The sequence below is a fragment of the Rhinoderma darwinii genome, chromosome 4, assembly GCF_050947455.1.
Source record: "Rhinoderma darwinii isolate aRhiDar2 chromosome 4, aRhiDar2.hap1, whole genome shotgun sequence".
Lineage (NCBI taxonomy): Eukaryota > Metazoa > Chordata > Amphibia > Anura > Rhinodermatidae > Rhinoderma > Rhinoderma darwinii.
This window is the reverse complement of record NC_134690.1, coordinates 164,194,492-164,213,331: the sequence shown is the minus strand read 5'-3', so window position 1 is coordinate 164,213,331 and position 18,840 is coordinate 164,194,492. Positions and strand designations below refer to the sequence as shown.

General features: G+C 43.5%; 1 protein-coding gene across 1 annotated transcript; it reads right to left on the bottom strand.

Moving 5' to 3' along the window:
- Positions 1 to 363: 363 nt before the first annotated feature.
- DYNLT2B (dynein light chain Tctex-type 2B) lies at positions 364 to 18,605 on the bottom strand. The gene is made up of 5 exons (XM_075864092.1): positions 18,448 to 18,605; positions 13,689 to 13,822; positions 10,882 to 10,951; positions 4,997 to 5,060; positions 364 to 536 (listed from the first exon to the last, which is right to left on the bottom strand). Exons 1-5 carry the CDS (start codon positions 18,498 to 18,500, stop codon positions 489 to 491), a joined length of 369 nt encoding a protein of 122 aa, XP_075720207.1. The 5' UTR covers positions 18,501 to 18,605; the 3' UTR covers positions 364 to 488.
- Between the last annotated feature and the right edge of the window lie 235 nt (positions 18,606 to 18,840).

Sequence of the window (18,840 nt, the reverse complement as noted above, 5' to 3'; positions counted from 1 at the left end):
TCTTACGGTGTTCTGTGCAGATGGGCTTTTTTTTTTGTAAAAAGACGGCCTCCTCAAAGTGCATGTCACTTCTTGGGACGTAATTGGAGCCGTTTTTCATTAAAAAACAGCTCCAATTACGTCCGTAATGGACGCCGCGAAAAACGCGTGCACATGCAAAAATGTCTGAAATTCAGGAGCTGTTTTCGCCTGAAAAGAGCTCCGTAATTTCAGACATAATTAGCGTTGCCGTGTGAACATACCCTCAGAAAATAAATAGCAGGTAAGCATCACCCATGCATTAGTGGGCCGTTCTTAAGACCACAATAGGAATTTGGCTTTAGACCACAGACATCCTAAAATTAACAATGACATATACACAAATACATTCATAAAATATTTATTAAGCATTTTCACAAATATATAAAAATATTTACAATGGAAAATCTCTCAACGTTTGTTGACATCTTGGAATATTTGTAAATATTATATGTAAATTGTATGTCTTCTTAGTAGTAGAAACATCCGAATGCAGCAGCAATACAAAACAAGTATTCCTAAAAATAACAAAATAACATTAGTGAACATCTGTCTGGTAAAAACAGGTCATAATATATACTTCTAAACAAGATCAATCATGAAAATAAAGTAATTGGTGGAAAAAAAAACCTTTGTAAGGGCATGACCACACATGGCGGAATTCCTCCGCAACTGTCCGCATCAATGCCGCACAGAATCTGCGTTGCAGATTCTGCAGCGGATCTGCACAAAATGTGCAGAAAATTGATGCTGACTGGCCGCTGCGGACTGCAGGAAAAGTGCTTCTCTTCTCCCTATTCAGTGCAGGATAGAGAGAAGGGACAGCACTTTCCCTAGTGAAAGTCAAAGAAATTCATACTTACCGCCCGTTGTCTTGGTGACGCGTCCCTCTTTCGGCATCCGGCCCGACCTCCCTGGATGACGCTCCAGTCCATGTGACCGCTGCAGCCTGTGCTTGGCCTGTGATTGGCTGCAGCCGTCACTTACACTGAAACGTCATCCTGGGAGGCCGGACTGGAGACAGACGCAGGGAGTTCTCGGTAAGTATGAACTTATATTTTTTTTTACAGATACATGTATATTGAGATCGGTAGTCACTGTCCCGGGTGCAGAAACAGTTACTGCCGATCGCGTAACTCTTTCAGCACCCTGGACAGTGACTATTTACAGACGTCTCCTAGCAACGCTCCCGTCATTACGGGAGCCCCATTGACTTCCTCAGTCTGGCTGTAGACCTAGAAATACATAGGTCCAGCCAGAATGAAGAAATGTCATGGTAGTAAAAACAATACGCTCCGCAGCACACATAAGATCTGCGGACTTCATTGCGGAATTTTGACTCTCCATTGAAGTCAATGGAGAAATTCCGCCATGAGTCCGCAACCAGTCCGCCACTGCTCCGCAACAGACAGAGCATGCTGCGGACACCAAATTCCGCTCCGCAGCCTATGCTCCGCAGCGGAATTGTACGCATCGTGTAAACGAACACTGCTAAATTAAAGTGAAAGTCAATGGAGAAACGGCTCCGCTGCGGATTAACGCTGCGGAGTGCCCGCAGCGGAATTTAAGTGAAATTCCGCCATGTGTGAACCCGCCCTAATATGTACAAATATAGCAATGTAGACTCTTAACGCATTAAAGGGGTTGTCCAGGACATGTAAAATAAGGCTGCAGGCAAAGTATGGGCAAATAGAAGAAAACAAGGTATATTCACCTTCTAAATCCCCCGCCAATCCAGCGCTGCTGCTTCGAGGGTCTCCAACGGTTTCTTTACCTTTACAGGAAGTGATGAAGTCCCGTTTGGCTGGCCTCAAGGATGACGTGCCGTTCTTGCCAGCATCACCCCTGAGGCCAGTGATTGGCTACAGCCAACGGGACGTCATCACTTCCTGTAAAAGTTTACAGACCAGCGGAGACCTTCGGAGCAGCAGCGCTGGAATGGCGTGGGAATTTACTAGGTGAGTGTGCCTTGTTTTGTTATTTTAGCCCATACCCTGTCTGAATCTATGTTGTACCGGACAACCCATTTAAATACACTGTGGCAAGAACATTATCAAGGGCTTTTGTTGTTTGACATCATGCTACTGCATGCTATCAGAGTCAAGTTAAACTTTGCTACATCTGTACTGTTAAAATGTACCCAATAACAATGGCTTTAGAGTCCTGGCATCTGAGCAGGCAGGCAGGGCCAGAGATGCTTACATTCGCTTTTCTGCAAGCATTTCCATCCATCCTTTCATCCGAGCATAAGACATTGTTGCTGTTGTTTCTAATACTTTGGAGCAGACAGTCAGAAATGACAGCAATTGACTAGACTGCATATAATTATATCCGCCTCTTAGTTGTGAGCTTGGCTAGGTATGTGTAAAGGGAAGTGTCCGATATATATATATATAAGCCGGCATTTTTCGCTGCGTCCATTACGGACGTAATTGGAGCTGTTTTTCTATGGTGCCAATGGAAAACGGCTCCAATTACTTCCCAAGAAGTGACAGGCACTTCTTTGACACGGGCGTCTTTTTTACGCGCCGTCTTTTGACAGCGGCGCGTAAAAAAAATTACCGTCGGCACAGAACATCGTAAAGTCCATTCAAATGAATGGGCAGATGTTTGCCGGCGCATTGGAGCCATATTTTCAGACGTAATTCGAGGTTAAAACGCCCGAATTACGTCCGTAAATAGGGTGTGTGAACCCAGCCTAACCAGGGAGGTTGAGGGGGTAATTACAACCCCACAAACAGTTCCTAAAATTGCATTGTTGAGTCCCCGACAACAGGGGGATTGTAAAGTATCCCATATATATATATATATATATATATATATATATATATATATATATATATATATATATATATAAATAATGTCTCATGAGCCAGGGCTGTAGAGACACAGCCCTGGTCATGAATAACCGTTGCACAAACAAAGCAGGACAATTCGTTATTGTCCCACTTTGCTTGGGACCGATGGAGGCAAGAGATACTGCTTTAATCTCCTGTCACCATTTTAAACTTCTCACGCGCGCGGCAGCGCTCTCGTGCTCGCGCGCTTATGGGTCGGTCGGTGATGTCATATCACCGCGCCGGCCCAAGTTAGCTGGGGCGAGCGCCACTCGCCCCGCTATGAGCGTACCGGCAGGTTTTAAATAGCCCTGCGTCGGTACGCTCGGTAGCTGGGCCCTGCCTCCCTTCACCAACGCCGGCTCACCACACCACCAACGCCGGCTCACCACACCACCAACGACCGGCTCTCCTGCTCCCCGACTCCACGAACGCTAAGTATCTAAGTGTAGCCACAGCTACACTTAACCCTCTCTCTCCCGGTCACCTCTTTCCCTGAGTTAACCCTTACCTCCCCCTACACAACGAGCATTTTACCCTAGTTTAACCTTAACCTCCCTGTATACAACGAGACTCTGCCCCTGAGTTAACCGTTTCCCATCTGCCTGTATAACCCTTGGTATATCCCCTGGTATAACCCTTTACCTAACTGCACATCCCCTGGTTGACCCTTTACCTACCTGCACATCCCTGGTTACCCTTGCTGACCTGCATTTACATCCCTAGCCACATCTCTTGTTTAACCTTAGTGTACATGGACAGTTATATTTAGGAGAGAGTGGAACAGAAATAGTGAGTGTATATGTATTGTAACATAACATATATATGTATGTTTAGGTAAGTGGGTGGTGGTATAGATTAGGATTGTGATACCTTGTTTATACAGTACCACGTGTAGTGTTAGTGTATTCAATACATATTAAGTTATTATGTGTATTGGGATAAACTGATACTATACTGTGATTATTTAATGTGTTTGGTGTATTTTATTTCTAAGAGTGATTACTGTTTGTAATAATAGATATTACCTTTATTTACTATACAATTGTATTCCCTTACTTAGTAGCAAAGCAATTGGATTGATGTATAAGAAAAAGGTAGGGGAACTAGGCATAACCCTAGTGACCCTGATATAAAGGAGGTAGTAATAGTGGGCAACACTAGCCAGTGAACCCTGTTATTACTCAACGCCCTCATACAGTATGTAAGTGTTTTCAGCCGCAAGAATGTTTTCATTAACAAACTGCAATCATAGATCTTGATGGTGAAGAATTGAAACATAAAGTACTGTATATTAGAAAGTTGAATATCTTATCATTATACAGGGGTTGAACCACAATTAAATTTCTCTGTAAGATAACACACAACATAAAACGTTCCTGTATCTAGATACTGCTGTTTCACATTTGTTATGGCGCCCCCTGTTGTTCTTTTGATTTGCTTCTCAAAACATCCACCTAATGTGACCGGTGCTGAAGGACACACTGTCCCACGGTCTGAGAATGGAATCAAAAGAACACCAGGGGGCGCCATAACATGTCTCATGTCTGGCAGTGCAGTTGTGGATCCCTGCTATGCTGATGTTCTGTATTCAGTACAGCAAGGGTGGAAGGATACTGTTGAGACATCGATGTGGGAACTGGGGGAGACAGTAGGAAGTAGAGGCACACATAAAATAAGTATTATGGGGCTTGTAGTACACAGCCTCTCTAGTTCCATAACATGTGCCCCCCTCAGAATCCCTCCTACTGTAGGTTAAGTTCGTCGTGTCACACCGGGGGAAAATTAGCTCAAGAAAACAGATAAAAATGTTGTATTCACACATTAAAAGGCTTGGGGCACTTCAGAAGCACTTTTATAGGCCTATGCGAGGTTTTGGTACCATAAAAAAGCCTTAACAGTCTTGTAGTAAAAAAAATAAATGGGTGGATAAATAAATAGAGAAACATTTTACCTGCAGAACGTTTCCCTCTAAAATATGCGTTGTGACCAACGTTTTATTAACTTCTATAGTCTATTTATTCTTATTATTAAAGAATTCGCCCACTTTGGGGATCGATTACAGAGTTTGGGGTAGTCCAGCAGCAAGTGTTCAATGTCCCTCACAGTGCTACCCCATTAATTATGAAAATATATCTTACATTCATAAAAACATCCTCAGCATAGTTATCAGTATCAGCATCCCAGAAGCATCTAGCAGCCATTCTGAAAACAGAGTACATAGGATCAGCATGTTCCTAGGAGTAAAATGTATCGTTACACTGCACAACCGTTAACACAATTATTACAACTGAAAAACAACATATTGACGCTTTCAAATAGTTGACTTTAACCTCTTTACGACCACAAACACTGTTTGTACATCGTAGGGGGACGGTGGTTGTATGGAGCAGGCTCATGGGCTGAGCCTGCGCCATACGCTGCGGATGTCAGCTGTATATTTCAGCTGACACCCTGCTCTAATACAACTCCGATCCCAGCTGTTTAACCTCAAGACTGACCGCAGCATCTAAACTGTTAAAAGAGAGGAATGGCCCACTCCGACAGCCCAACGCCACCCCGAGACGCAATCATGGAGTGCCAATAATTGTCATGGCAGCCTGGGGGCCTCATGAAGGTCCCCAGGTCTGCCAGCTGTGTGCTCCTATTTAGCCCTGCCAAATCTGTATTGCAGTTTATTGTGCAAGTGATCCAATGATTGCTGGTTCAAGTCCCTTAAGGGGACTAATAAAAATAGTAAAAACACAGCTAAAGTGGTTTTCTAGTTATAAGAAATGTATGGCCTATGCTCAGGATAGGCCATCAATATCTGATAGGTGGGGGTCCAACTCTTGGTATCCCCTGCCGATCAGCTGTTTAAAAGGGGCCGTGGCGCTGCTTCCCCTTCTTTCCTGTTACTGCTCGTACCGTAGATCGCCAATACGCTGTAACTGTATTACAGCCTTCTCCCATTTACTTGAAATCTTGACCCAAAGGTAATTCTGTACTTTGTTTCGGATGACTTCAGTTGTTATTTAAGATGCCCTGGGATACAAGCGTCCAGGGTCTTGCTGAGTAAATATCTGTTTTTCTTTGCACCCATACTACTTTGTGTGCATATCTTGTTTTGTATACTGCATATCGATACACTATGCATGTCTTCTGTATGTGTTATTTTTTATTTTTCACATTTCTTTGTTACTCTTTGTGGGTAACTCAAGTTTAGTTTTCCACTGATTGAAAATTTCAATAAAAAGTGAATTTACACAAACAAAAAAGAGCTTTTTTAATTTGTGGCACTCTTGATGGATTATATTCTCATGGTTTACCTATGTAGTTAATTTTGTACACTTTTGTACACTTGTGTGCATCATTTTAAAGGGGTTTTCCACGTTCTCACGACTGTTGACCTATCCACCGGATAGGTCATCGGTATATGATTGATTGCGTGTCCGACACCTGGATCCCGCACCGATCCGCCACTCCGTCTGCCTCCGGGGCACCGGACAATATTGCCAGAAGAAGATGGCGCCAGTCAAAGAAAAGGAGCAGAGCTGCAGTTCTGCCGAACGGCCGCTATGCAGTGGTCGGAGTCATCTGCTTCCAACTCCAAATACTGCATACCAATCCAAACATCTGATGCACAGAGGCAGCCGGAGTGGCGGATCGGTGCAGGGTCCAGGTGTCAGACACACACAGATCATATATATAGATGGTATATAATCCATTTCATTCCTGCATGAACTACATCCCTGCTGTACCTGCATTTCAAAAATCTGAAACTTTTATTTTATGGTACTCTGCTTTCCTGTCTTCCTATATAGTCTAATGTTATTTCTAACTTTTGTCAGTGTTTAATCGTCGTTAAGTTTTATGATCATGCAGACCAGCTAGTCTGTTTGTTTATCTCTGCAGAGCTTTTCACCTCATGTGTCTAGTTGATTTGATTAATAGCTGAACGAGCTTAATAAGGCCTACATCTGAGCATCTACTCCCCTATAAATTTAGATGTAGCATATGGGGAAGGCACTCGTGCAGGGGGGCACGAAGGCAGAAGTCATCTCTGTCCAAGTGTCATACTGTCAAAGTGTCCTGGCAGTTATACATGGCAGTGTCATACTGTCAAAGTGTCCTGGCAATTATACATGGCAGTGTCATACTGTCAAAGTGTCCTGGCAGTTATACATGGCAGCGTCATACTGTCAAAGTGTCCAGGCAGTTATACATGGCAGTGTCATACTGTCAAAGTTTCCTGGCAGTTATACATGGCAGTGTCATACTGTCAAAGTTTCCTGGCAGTTATACATGGCAGTTGGAAAGTGACAGGTAAGCTGCAAAACCAAAAAACTAGAACAAACTCTAACCATTAGATTCAATATTCTATCTGTCCATCATTATAGCTGCTCTTTGTTTACAATCCTACCGCCCATTTAGGCCTTGGCAAAAAACAGTCCACATCAGTCCCTCTCTCCTTGCCCCGCCCATGTACAGCTCCCATGCACTATTCACTTTCCTCAGTCAACTTAACCCATCTCATCCCACTGCCCAACATAAAAATCACTCTCATAAATCACAGAACCATCTGCTGTCTCTCTCCATTCCCCTGCTACTAGCTGCAGGGGACATCTCTCCCAACCCTGGTCCTCCCTTTTCTTCTGCCAAGCTCAACCACTTACCTGCCACACATAGAAACCCTGCAAATCTTCTTGCCATTCCTTGTACGTCTTCTCCTGTCTCTTTTAACTGTGCTCTCTGGAATTCTTGGTCCGTGTGCAACAAACTCACCTTTATTCATGACTTATTCCTTTCTAACTCTCTCAACCTTCTGGCTCTTACAGAAACATGGCTACACCTGTCTGACACTGCTTCCCATGCTGCTCTATCTTATTGTGGTCTCCATTTCCCTCATGCCCCCAGACCTGAGAACAGGCAGGGTGGAGGAGTGGATACTTCTTTCTCCACACTGCACTTTCCAGGTCATTCCCCCGGTCCCCTCACTCACATTTCCCTCTTTTGAAGTCCACACCCTCAGACTCTTTCACCCTTTTTCCCTCCGAGTAGTGGTTGTCTACCGCCCCCCGGGCTCACCCCGCCAATTCCTGGATCATTTTGCTGCCTGACTTCCACAATTTCTATCCTCTGAAACACCCACTCTCATCATGGGTGACTTCAACATCCCCATTGATAACCCAATCTCCCCATCTGCCTCCCAGTTTCTATCTTTAACCTCCTCCCTAGGTCTGTCACAACTTACTAACTCTCCTACACATGAAGATGGGCATTCACTTGACCTGGTCTTCTTCCGGCTCTGCTCAGTTTCTGACTTTATTAACTCTCCCCCTCCCACTTTCTGACCACAACATTCTCTCCTTTACTATCAAATATTCTCTACCTCCTCAGGTCATGCCTACCTGTCAGACATACAGAAATCTACATGCCATTAACACTCAGCAACTCATAGACAGTCTACAGTCCTCATTGTCCCCTATCTCTTCCTTCTCCTGTCCCAATCTGGCTGCCAAACTTTACAATAACACTCAAGAATGCATTGAATGAAGCAGCCCCCCCTTACACTCCGAACCACTCGACAAAGACAACGACAACCCTGGCACACGCCTCAATCCCGCTTTCTTCAGCGGTGCTTGAGATGTGCCGAACGACAGTGGAAAAAAAAAATCGCATTTGGATGCAGATTTCCTCCATTACAAATTCATGCTGAGAACTCACAACTCTGCACTTCACAGAGCCAAACAAGTCTATTTCACTTCTCTCATCTCCACACTATCTAATAATCCAAAACGCCTCTTTGATACTTTTCACTCCCTCCTTAGTCCTAAAGTGCAGACGCCAATCACAGATCTCAGTGCTGAAGACCTGGCCACTTATTTTAAAGTTAAAATTTGACAACATCCGCCATGATATTATCTCCCAGTCCCCTAGTAATATCGATCCCCTTCCCTCCCGCACTCCCTCTTCTTCACTCTCAGCATTTGACCCAATAACAGAAGAAGAAGTCTTTAGGCTCCTCTCTTCTTCTCGTCCTACTACCTGTCCAAGTGATCCTATCCCCTCACACCTAATCTAGTCCCTCTCCCCAGCTGTCACTGGTCACCTAACTAAAATATTTAACCTCGCTCTTTCCTCTGGTATCTTTCCCTCCTCTTTTAAACATGCCATTATAAACCCATTACTGAAAAATCCAACTCTTGACCCATCCAGCGCTGCTAACTACCGACCAGTCTCTAATCTGCCCTTCATCTCCAAACTCCTGGAACGCTTGGTCTACTCTCGCCTTATCCGTTATCTCTCTGCTAACTCCATCCTAGACCCCTTACAATCTGGTTTCCGCACTAAACACTCCACAGAAACTGCCCTTACTAAAGTCTCAAATGATCTCTTGGCGGCTAAATCTAACGGCACATACTCTCTACTGATTCTTCTGGATCTCTCTGCTGCCTTTGACACTGTAGACCACAAACTCCTACTTAAGATGCTTCACTCTATTGGCCTCAAGGACGCGGCTCTCTCTTGGTTTTACTCCTATCTCTCTGACCGCTCGTTCAGTGTGTCATTTGCTGGTTCCACTTCTTCTCCTCTTCCCCTTGCTATCGGGGCTCCTCAGGGATCAGTCCTAGGTCCGCTTCTCTTTTCTCTATACACAGCTCCTATTGGTCAAACCATCAGCAGATTTGGCTTCCAGTACCATCTCTACGCTGATGACACCCAATTATATGCCTCTTCCCGTGACATCACCCCTGCTCTAATACAGAACACCAGTGATTGTCTGTCCGCTGTCTCTAACATCATGTCCTCTCTCTATCTAAAACGGAATCTTTCTAAAACTGAGCTCCTTGTGTTCCCACCATCTACTAACCTCCCTAAACCTGATGTCTCCATCTCTGTGTGTGGCACTACCATCACTCCTAAGCAGCACGTCCGCTGTCTCAGGGTTATTTTTGACTCAGATCTTTCCTTTACTCCTCACATTCAATCACTTTCACACTCCTGTCATTTTCACCTCAAAAACATCTCCAGAATCCGCTCTTTTCTTATGGAGGAAACAGCCAAAACTCTCATTGTTGCTCTGATTCACTCTCGTCTTGACTACTGTAACTCATTACTAGTCAGTCTTCCCCTCACTAAACTCTCCTCTCTCCAATCTATCCTCAATGCAGCAGCCAGCCTCATATTTATGACCAACCGCTACACCAACGCCTCTAATCTGTGCCAGTCACTGCACTGGTTGCCCATCCCCTTCAAAATAAAATTCAAATTTATTACTCTCACCCACAAAGCTTTCCACAGTGCTGCACCTCCTTACATCTCCTCCCTCATCTCTGTCTACCACCCGACTCGGGCTCTACGTTCTGATAACGACCTTAGATTAAAATCCTCCATAATCCAAACCTCCCACTCCCGTCTCCAAGATTTTTTTCGTGCTGCACCAGTCCTCTGGAATGCGCTACCCCAGACAATCAGATTAATTCCCAATATCCACAGTTTTAAACGTGCCCTGAAAACACATCTATTTAGACAGGCCTATAACATTCCCTAATCTGACTCCTTTCCATGGCCCTCCATTTAGATTAGTCATCAGAATAAGATTCCCTCACACTCCTTCTCTTCATGTCTGTCATACACGGATACTGGCTGGTGACCGGCTCATGCAGCTTTATGTTACCACCGCATGTGTATAAAAATGGCCGGACTATTGTACAGAACTAACACTGTTACACTTTGTGTCTCCTTTATTTCCTCATAGATTGTAAGCTCTTGCGAACAGGGTCCTCACTCCTCAGGTTTGAATTGTAAATGAACTTTGTCACTATGTAATGTCTGATATTGTTTGTTTCATGTTCCTCTAAATTGTAAAGTGCCGCGTAATATGTTGGCGCTATATAAATAAAGATTATTATTATTATCATATACTGATGACCAATCCGGTGGATAGGTCATCAGTTGTCAGAAAGTGGAAAACCTCTTTACATCATTTTCCATGTTTTGTCATGCTGTTTTAATGGTGGACAATAACATTTTCTGTACTTACTTAACTCCTTCTCCTCTCTGCTCACCGATGACAACTTGCACCACCATTTTATACCTGTCAAACCCCATGTCTGTAAAAAACAAAACAAAACACATTACATCACAATAATGGTTAGGAATGTGCTCATACATGGCGTTCTTGCAATGTACTCAGTTGGGCTGTTTTTGAGAATATGCTGTCAGTGGGTAACAATGCAGGATCTCCATAATCTTGAAGCAATCCTGCATTGTAACTCACATTAGTAGAAGAGCAGCTGGACTATATTCATACATACTACCAATATTTCTGGTTCCTGGTGCAAGGTAATGGTGACAGCCAGAACCCAGTGCTGAATTGTAAATATCGTTTTTTTTTGTTTTTTTTTACCCCTCACTAATGCTGTATCAGAGGTCTGGAGACCGACAGGGAATTTTTGTGTTCATTTGACAAAGTTTTCCTTTAGAGTGAAATTCGACTCAAAAAAACCCATAACCATATATTGATACATCAGAAGTTAGAGCGATCTCTAAAATTCGGTAATTATGTTTCTTATATTTACAGAGATATTGCCATTTTTCTATTTAGTTGTGCTGGACATTTTTGCAACAGGAAGTGCTGCCATATTGGTTGTCACTTTTGAATTAGCATCTCAGAAACGGACAACAAAATGTAATTTTTCAGCTCGTTCTGTCACTAACAAAGTGCAAAAAGAAGCTGAGAAGTTAAAGGGGTTTTCCCGAGTTATTTTGAAATTTGGCCACGGTAGGAAGGATGCAAAAAAAGAGCCATTACTTACCTCACAGATCCCCATCGTTCCAGCAGCGCCGCTTCTGTTCCTCCCCGTTGCTGTGTATTGACATAGCTGCAGCGATAACGTACTTGTATACCCACATGATCACTGCAGCCAATCACTAGTCTCAGTGGGTATACAGCACAGGATCGCTGAGGCCAGTGCTTGGCTGCAGTGATCACATGGGTATACGGGCCCGTCATCGCTGCAGCTATGTCGATACACAGTGACAGGGAGGAGCGGAGCGGCGGCACTAGAACGACAGGGATCTGTGAGGTAAGTAATGGCTCTTTTTTTTTTTTGCATCCCTCCTACATTGGCCAATTTTTAAAATAACTCGGAAAACCTCTTTAAACGCAACCTGTCACCAGCATTTCACCTATTGAACTTATCCCTCGCTGGCCGCTGCTATCAAAAGTTCATTGCCGTTATCCCCTCTCCTAAACTCCTCCTCCGACCGTAAATAACGGTCTGCAAACATTTTGTGCCTTTTATCGTAATAATCCGGCGTCCCTTTGTGCGCCCACACCAGAAGAGGACATCAATGCACAAGCGCGGGATTTCATGTGTGCTGGGGGAAGGCGAGGAGCTGTCAATCAAAAGTGGGTATAGGCGGAGTAAACTCGGAAAGACTTGAGGAATGAAGATATGACTCTTTTATGCTCATTAGCATACGGTGCGGGAACACTAAAATACTGAATACTAAAGCTACAAAGCCGACTAAGAAGACAATTATAGGTTATATAGAAATGATTTTTCACCCTCTACCACCAGGTATTGCTGGTTTAATAGGTGAAATGCTGGTGACACGTTCCCTTTAAATAATAAGGGTGCAATTCCTGTTGTCACTTTTGCAAAAGTGTTGAAAAGTGGCGATATCTCAGTAAATACAGTAAAACAAATATAGTTTCTAAACTGTGGTTGCTTCTTTAACTTCTTAGATACTACTTTATAGCCAATTCAATGTTTTTCGTGAAAATTTTCTTTAAACTGTAATGATAGGGGTAGGGAAACGGACAAGTGAGCCCTAATCTACCCGCCACTCTGTCCCTGCCTACTTGCAACGACCCGCCCTAGGCGACGGGGTACAACTGGGCGGCGGTCCCTGCACTCAGTAAGTGCACGAGACAAAACATACAAGGGAATATAAAGCAAAGGGAAAGGGGAAGTTGCCCACGGCAACACCGTGAGCAACAGAGTGGTGAACGAGCCAAGTCAAACCAGGAGAGCACGAGGTACCAAACGCAGAGCAGGAGAGTAGTCAGAAAGCCAGGGTCAGAATGGAGCAGGATCAAATTGTTAGGAGCTGTAGCTGGGCCAGGAAACCACACGGAAAGAATCACAAGCAAAGGAGGAGCAGGAAAGGCAGGTATAAATAGACAGAGGGCGGGAGCTAGCTCCGTCTGGCCAGGCTGCGATAGGCTCTCCCACTCCTAAGCCTGCCAGCCTGAGTGGTGGAAGATGGAGTCAGTCTCAGAGAGATAGACTCAGGTGCAGACTGATTACCTAAGGAAGTTAACCCAGAAGCTGTGCCTGGCAGATCCTTTACATAAACTTTAAAAGAACAAGCCATTTTTGGACTTCAGGGCAACTGAAAATGTTTATTTTTTTAATCTCGACATTCTGGAGCTAATAAACTTTTTTTACTTTTGCAACAACGCAGCAATATGAGATCTTGTTTTGTGCTGAACAACTTTTCTACAAGTACCATTCTAGGGTTGCGTATATGTTAGAGCTTAATTTTTATTAATTTAATTTGGGGGGGGGGGGGGCAAAATTAAAAACACTGTTCCGCCATGTTTTCTTACCTTTTTGTTTATTTTTTTGATGTTGTATATTGTTGCGTCGTCCCCCGCCCTTGTATAGTGCCACAATCAGGCTTAATCACGGCACTGAACAAGTATACTTCTGTGATCAGAGTTTCCTCCAATCCCAGCAGTTGCGGTGGGAATGCGTCCTCCCTTTACTGATACGTTATTACCTGCAGGTCCTTCATATACTATTATGTTAAGGAGTCAATGTTTCATGGTGCTCTTACCTTTTAGTTTATCTTTTATTGTCTCTGACAAAAAGCGAGTCAGCTGTGGAACTTCTTCAGGTATATATTGTTTGCTTTTAAGTTCTTCTTTCAGCACAGATCGTATACAGTCCTTTGCTGCTGCCGTTCTAAACCTGGTGAGAAAATACAAGTAGTGAGAGCATGGAGCGATCTTCTTATACCTTACCTATGTAGAACACAATGTACAGAAATAAAAGAATGATGAAATGAAAAACACCCGTATCTCTGGTCGTTGATAATACAAATCATTATTGTGGTATATCCACCTGCTAATAGAGACTGGATATACAGGATGTAAGTGGGGGTCTTAGCTGCTTGATTCCTACCTTTATGGCCCATTAAAAACCTCATGTAAACGTTGGGGATTCTTTTTGTGGGAATTTACATAGTACATAGTGTATATATATATATATATATATATATATATATATATATATATATATATATATATATGCACTGTCACCTACTCTATAGACAGGATACAGAGGCGTAACTTCAAGCTCCATATAACAGGCTCCCCATCTTCTTAGAAAGCAAAAGGCCCTTTGGGCCCCCTCAGGCCCAGGGCCCTTGTAGGACTGGCACCTCGTCACCCTCTATAGCAATGCCCCTGCAGGCTACCATAAACAACAACTTTAATTCTGATGAGCCATTACTGACTGAATTGCCCCCTTTTAACAGAGCAACTGATATATATATACATCCATGTCTCAGCAGCAATGTCAATGTTCCAGCCCTATCACAGGGCCCTATGGATAAATAAACCACATGTTTAACTGGATCTATTTGTAGTCCAGTGATTCCTTCGTTTTGTATATACTTTGGACCTATGATTAAGGTTTTCTGCCACCCTCATACATTATTTTTTCAGACTAAACTGCTGTTTTTCCTTGTGCATTTTATATATATATATATATATATATATATATATATATATGGAATCTGCTCTGCATCGTGCCGGCTGTGCTTGTTCCGGGGCCTTGTCGTATATGTGTGGTTTATTTACACAAGCTAGTGGTTCCAAATGGTATAGAATGTATGTGTTGTGTTAGTGCAGCTTGCTTTATTGTGACGCACTAGATGAAAGTAAATGTGGTCAGTGAATAAAGATGAATGTAGGAGACACATGTAATTACTTTCGCAAACTTTTGCATAGTTCTTTACCTGGAATAAATAAAAGTAACACATATAACACATCACAAGCTAATGTTAACTGCAAAAGCACAATTGCACTTTTATCTGTGCTTTGCCCGTTAGTTATACTTACTAGACCTGTACATAATGTAATATGCTTCTTTGTTCTTGATTCAGATCCTTTAATTTTTGGGCTGATATATTGATCTCTATGAAAAGCTCCTGTGGCAGTTGAATGGATGATCCATGTATACACTGACTGGCCACTTTATTAGAGACACCCATATAGTAGACCGTTGGACCTACTTTGGCCTTCAGAACTGCAGCAATTCATTGTGGCATAGATTCCACTAGGTGTTGAAATTGTTCTGTAGGACATGTGGACAGGATAGCTTCTTGTAGTTGACGTTAAAGTGTCCTTCTGCCGTAGGGTAAACAGCTGCCATGAAGAGATGGCTTAGGTAAGCCCTAATGTTCAAACGTCCATCCACAGGTATCAGAGGGCCCTGGGTGCGCCAAGAAAACATTCCCCTCACCATTACTCCACCTGCACCAGCCTGAACTGTTGACACCTGACAGGAAGGGTTCATCGATTCATGCGGCTTCTGCCATAGAAATCTGGATTGATCTGACCAGGCGATGTTTTATCACTGCTCAGTGATCCAATTTTTGCGCTTTTTTGCACACTGGAGTCTTGCTTTTCTGTTTCCCTTAAACAGTAATGGCACTTGAAATGGTGATCTGCTGTTATAGCCCATCTGTACTAAGACGCGACGGGTTGTGTGTTCGGACATGTTAGTTGGGGCACCAGCGTTGTGCTCAGCTGCAATTTGCTTGACCGTGCAGCGCCATTAAAATGATTCTTGACATCCTCCTCTAAACCCTTTTGTCGATGAGTTGCTGATGTCCACAGGCACATGATCCCCTTTACCTATATCTCCTTCATCATGATTCTGCCCCCGCTTGTCACTGTCCAAATGCGTTGTGTAAACTCTGTTATAGGGATGCCACGATACCAGAATTTGGACTTCGATACCGATACTTTGTGTAGTATTGCGATACTCGATACCAAAACGATACTTTTACCAATAATAATAATAATAAAAAAGTTCTTCCGTTTTCTGATGTGAGGCGCGTGGTGTGATGAATTTTGAACCTCCACATGCCTCACATAATGGACAGCATTGGGTTAATGTGTGAGGTACATGATGGGGTTAATTACTATTAATGTGAGGCACATGGAGGTTCAAAATTCATAATACCTCGTGCCTCACATGAATAAGTGAAAGAAAGCAGTTTTGTATTTTATAACAGCGTAAATATGAATGACGCTATAAATGTGTTATTACGGGCGCGGCGATACCGGATGTGTATATTTTATGTATCGAGACTTATTTTAATTTTTATTGTAATGTGTGTGTGTATTGTTTTTTTATTTTTTATTTAACATTACTTTTATTTTATTTTTTTACTTTTTATTTTTAAACTTTAATGTACTGACATATTACATTAGCCTGTGTACGGATAGTACACAGGCAGTTGTTAGGACATACCTCAGTATGCCCTAACAGGAAATATGGTCAGACAGCACTGGGGTCCTTCAATGGACCCTGGTCTGTCTGCCCATATATGGTATGGCCCTCGATCGCATCACAGGAATTCCCTGTGACATGATCCAAAGGGGCATCCCCCCTCCTCACTTTCCCCTGAATGCTGCAGTCAGCTTTGATCACAGCATTCAGGGGAATCGCAGCGGAGTTGAGAGGTTTCTCTGATCTCCGCCTTTATAGAGCGGGGCTGCGGTTGTGTAATACAACCATTGCTCCGCTCCTGACAAAAGTGCGCACACGGTCAGCATAAGGTGATGCGGCCGGCGCTGAACTAATGAGGACAGAACATGGGGGTGTTTTGCAGTGCGCCCGCCCGCCATGTTCTGTCTTCCGTGCTGGTGCTCATTAGTGCACCGCTGGTCGCATTACATCATGCTGACGGCGCGCACTTGTCAGTACTCAGGAGTGCGGCAATGACTCTATCACACAGCCGCAGCCCCGCTCTCATACATTCATGTGTTACTATACTGAGCTGTGTGGCCCCACAGCTTAGTATCGAAATACATTAAATAACGGTATGTTTGGGGGTGCAAAGTATCGAAACAGTATCGAAGTTTGCATCCTTACTCTGTTACATGTCATCCTTGTGTCATTACTTCCACGTTATCACATGACATAGTCAACTCCTGGGGACACGTGACATAGTCAACTCCTGGGGACAAATGACTAGGTAAATGTGGTCAGAACATAATTATGTTGTGGCCAGTGATTACATAGGACACAGAGGAAAACCCATTAAGGTTAAATAAACACATTATGGATATGCCACAGGGAAATCTGATGTTGTCGATTTTTTTCGAAAATCTGTAGCAGAAATCCCAAACTGAAACTTGGATTTCTGCCGTGTACTGGCAAGTGGAGCCGCCCCACTGTAATTAAATGGAGCTAATCTGTGGCTTTTCATCGTATAATCCACGGCAATAATAAAAATGCTGTGGATTTTAAAATCTGAAGAACGTTCATTATTCAACACTGATATTTTCATGAGCATGTCAATGGGGTATAAAATATCCTATTCACATACATTAGAGCATTGATCCCCAACCACCGGGCCGCGGATCATTTGGTACCGGGCCGCGGTATCTGGTATCTGCCCTGGTGGACTCAGGGAATTATTTTCGCTCAGAATGTCCGCTGCGGAAAACTGCTGAGCAGGCCTCCTAGGTTGACGTTTCATCTCAGGAGACATCTGCAGCCTGTGATTGGCTGCAGTGGTGGTCACATGGGATGAAACGTCATCAAAGGAGGCCGGCCCTCTAACGTCATCCGGACCGGCCTCTTGGGATGATGTTTCATCCATGTGACCGCCGCAGGTCCCAGTTCCAACTGCATCCACCACAGGTCAATTTCCGAGCGTTTTTGTCCGCTCATCATTTACGCAGAGTGTAAATGAGACTTGTTTTAGCTCATCCACTTTGCTGCTACTGTATTATGTTGTGGATTTTTCACAGCATAACATCGGTATTACAATACAGATATACGCCGTATTTACGCAATGTGTGAACTGACTCTAACCCCCCCCCCCCACCCCCGCCCCGTCGATCCCTGGAAAAATGTTCTTGCATCAAACTGGTCCTCAGTGCAAAAAAGGTTGGGGACCACTGCATTAGAGGCAGGATGTTAGCAGATTGTGAATGTCTGTGTGTGAATGTGAACATAGCCTGAAAGACTTCATTAAAAACAAATCTGAAAAAAATGATAGATAGATAGATAGATAGATAGATAGATAGATAGATAGATATGAGATAGATAGATAGATAGATAGATAGATAGATAGATAGATAGATAGATAGATAGATAGATAGATAGATAGATAGATAGATATGAGATAGATAGATAGATAGATAGATAGATAGATAGATAGATAGATAGATAGATAGATAGATAGATAGATAGATAGATAGGATTATAAATCATTTGTTACAGTAGTAAGTGCTGACTTTTATTACCGACGTGCAATCATATAATCCTGTGCTGTACATATTCGCACTTACTTATGTTGGAAGTTAGGCCTAATACAGTAAGTATTATCACCGCTTTCCTCCATGACGGTATCCGTTTCACATACACTGTCAAGCGCCCAGCAGCGTGTTCGTCACCATGGTAACTATCGCCAAGCTCGTCGCTTCCGGTTCCAGGGGAAGGAGCACTTCCGGGGTCCCCATAGCGTGCTGCTGTCGGTGTGGTTCAGTCTGGAATGGAGTTGCTCTCCGGCACCTCCGTTCTAAACCGTTCACTAGTGAGGTGACTAGATTGGAGTTGCTGGAGGGAGGACTTGCTCGGAGCAGCTCCAGGACAGGTCACTGATATGACTAGAATGGAGTTGCTTGCAGGAGCTCCCCATATAAACCGTTCTTGTGGACGGCTAGAGTGGAGTCTCTACATGG

Excerpts from the sequence above, each read along its gene's own strand:
- DYNLT2B (XM_075864092.1), bottom strand. The coding sequence starts at position 18,500 with ATGGAGGAAAGCGGTGATAATACTTACTGTATTAGGCCTAACTTCCAA. Across the intron at positions 10,952-13,688 it reads AATAAAAGATAAACTAAAAG|ACATGGGGTTTGACAGGTAT; the intron begins GTAAGAGCACCA and ends TGTTTTTTACAG. Across the intron at positions 537-4,996 it reads CTGAGGATGTTTTTATGAAT|GAATACTTGTTTTGTATTGC; the intron begins GTAAGATATATT and ends TGTTATTTTTAG.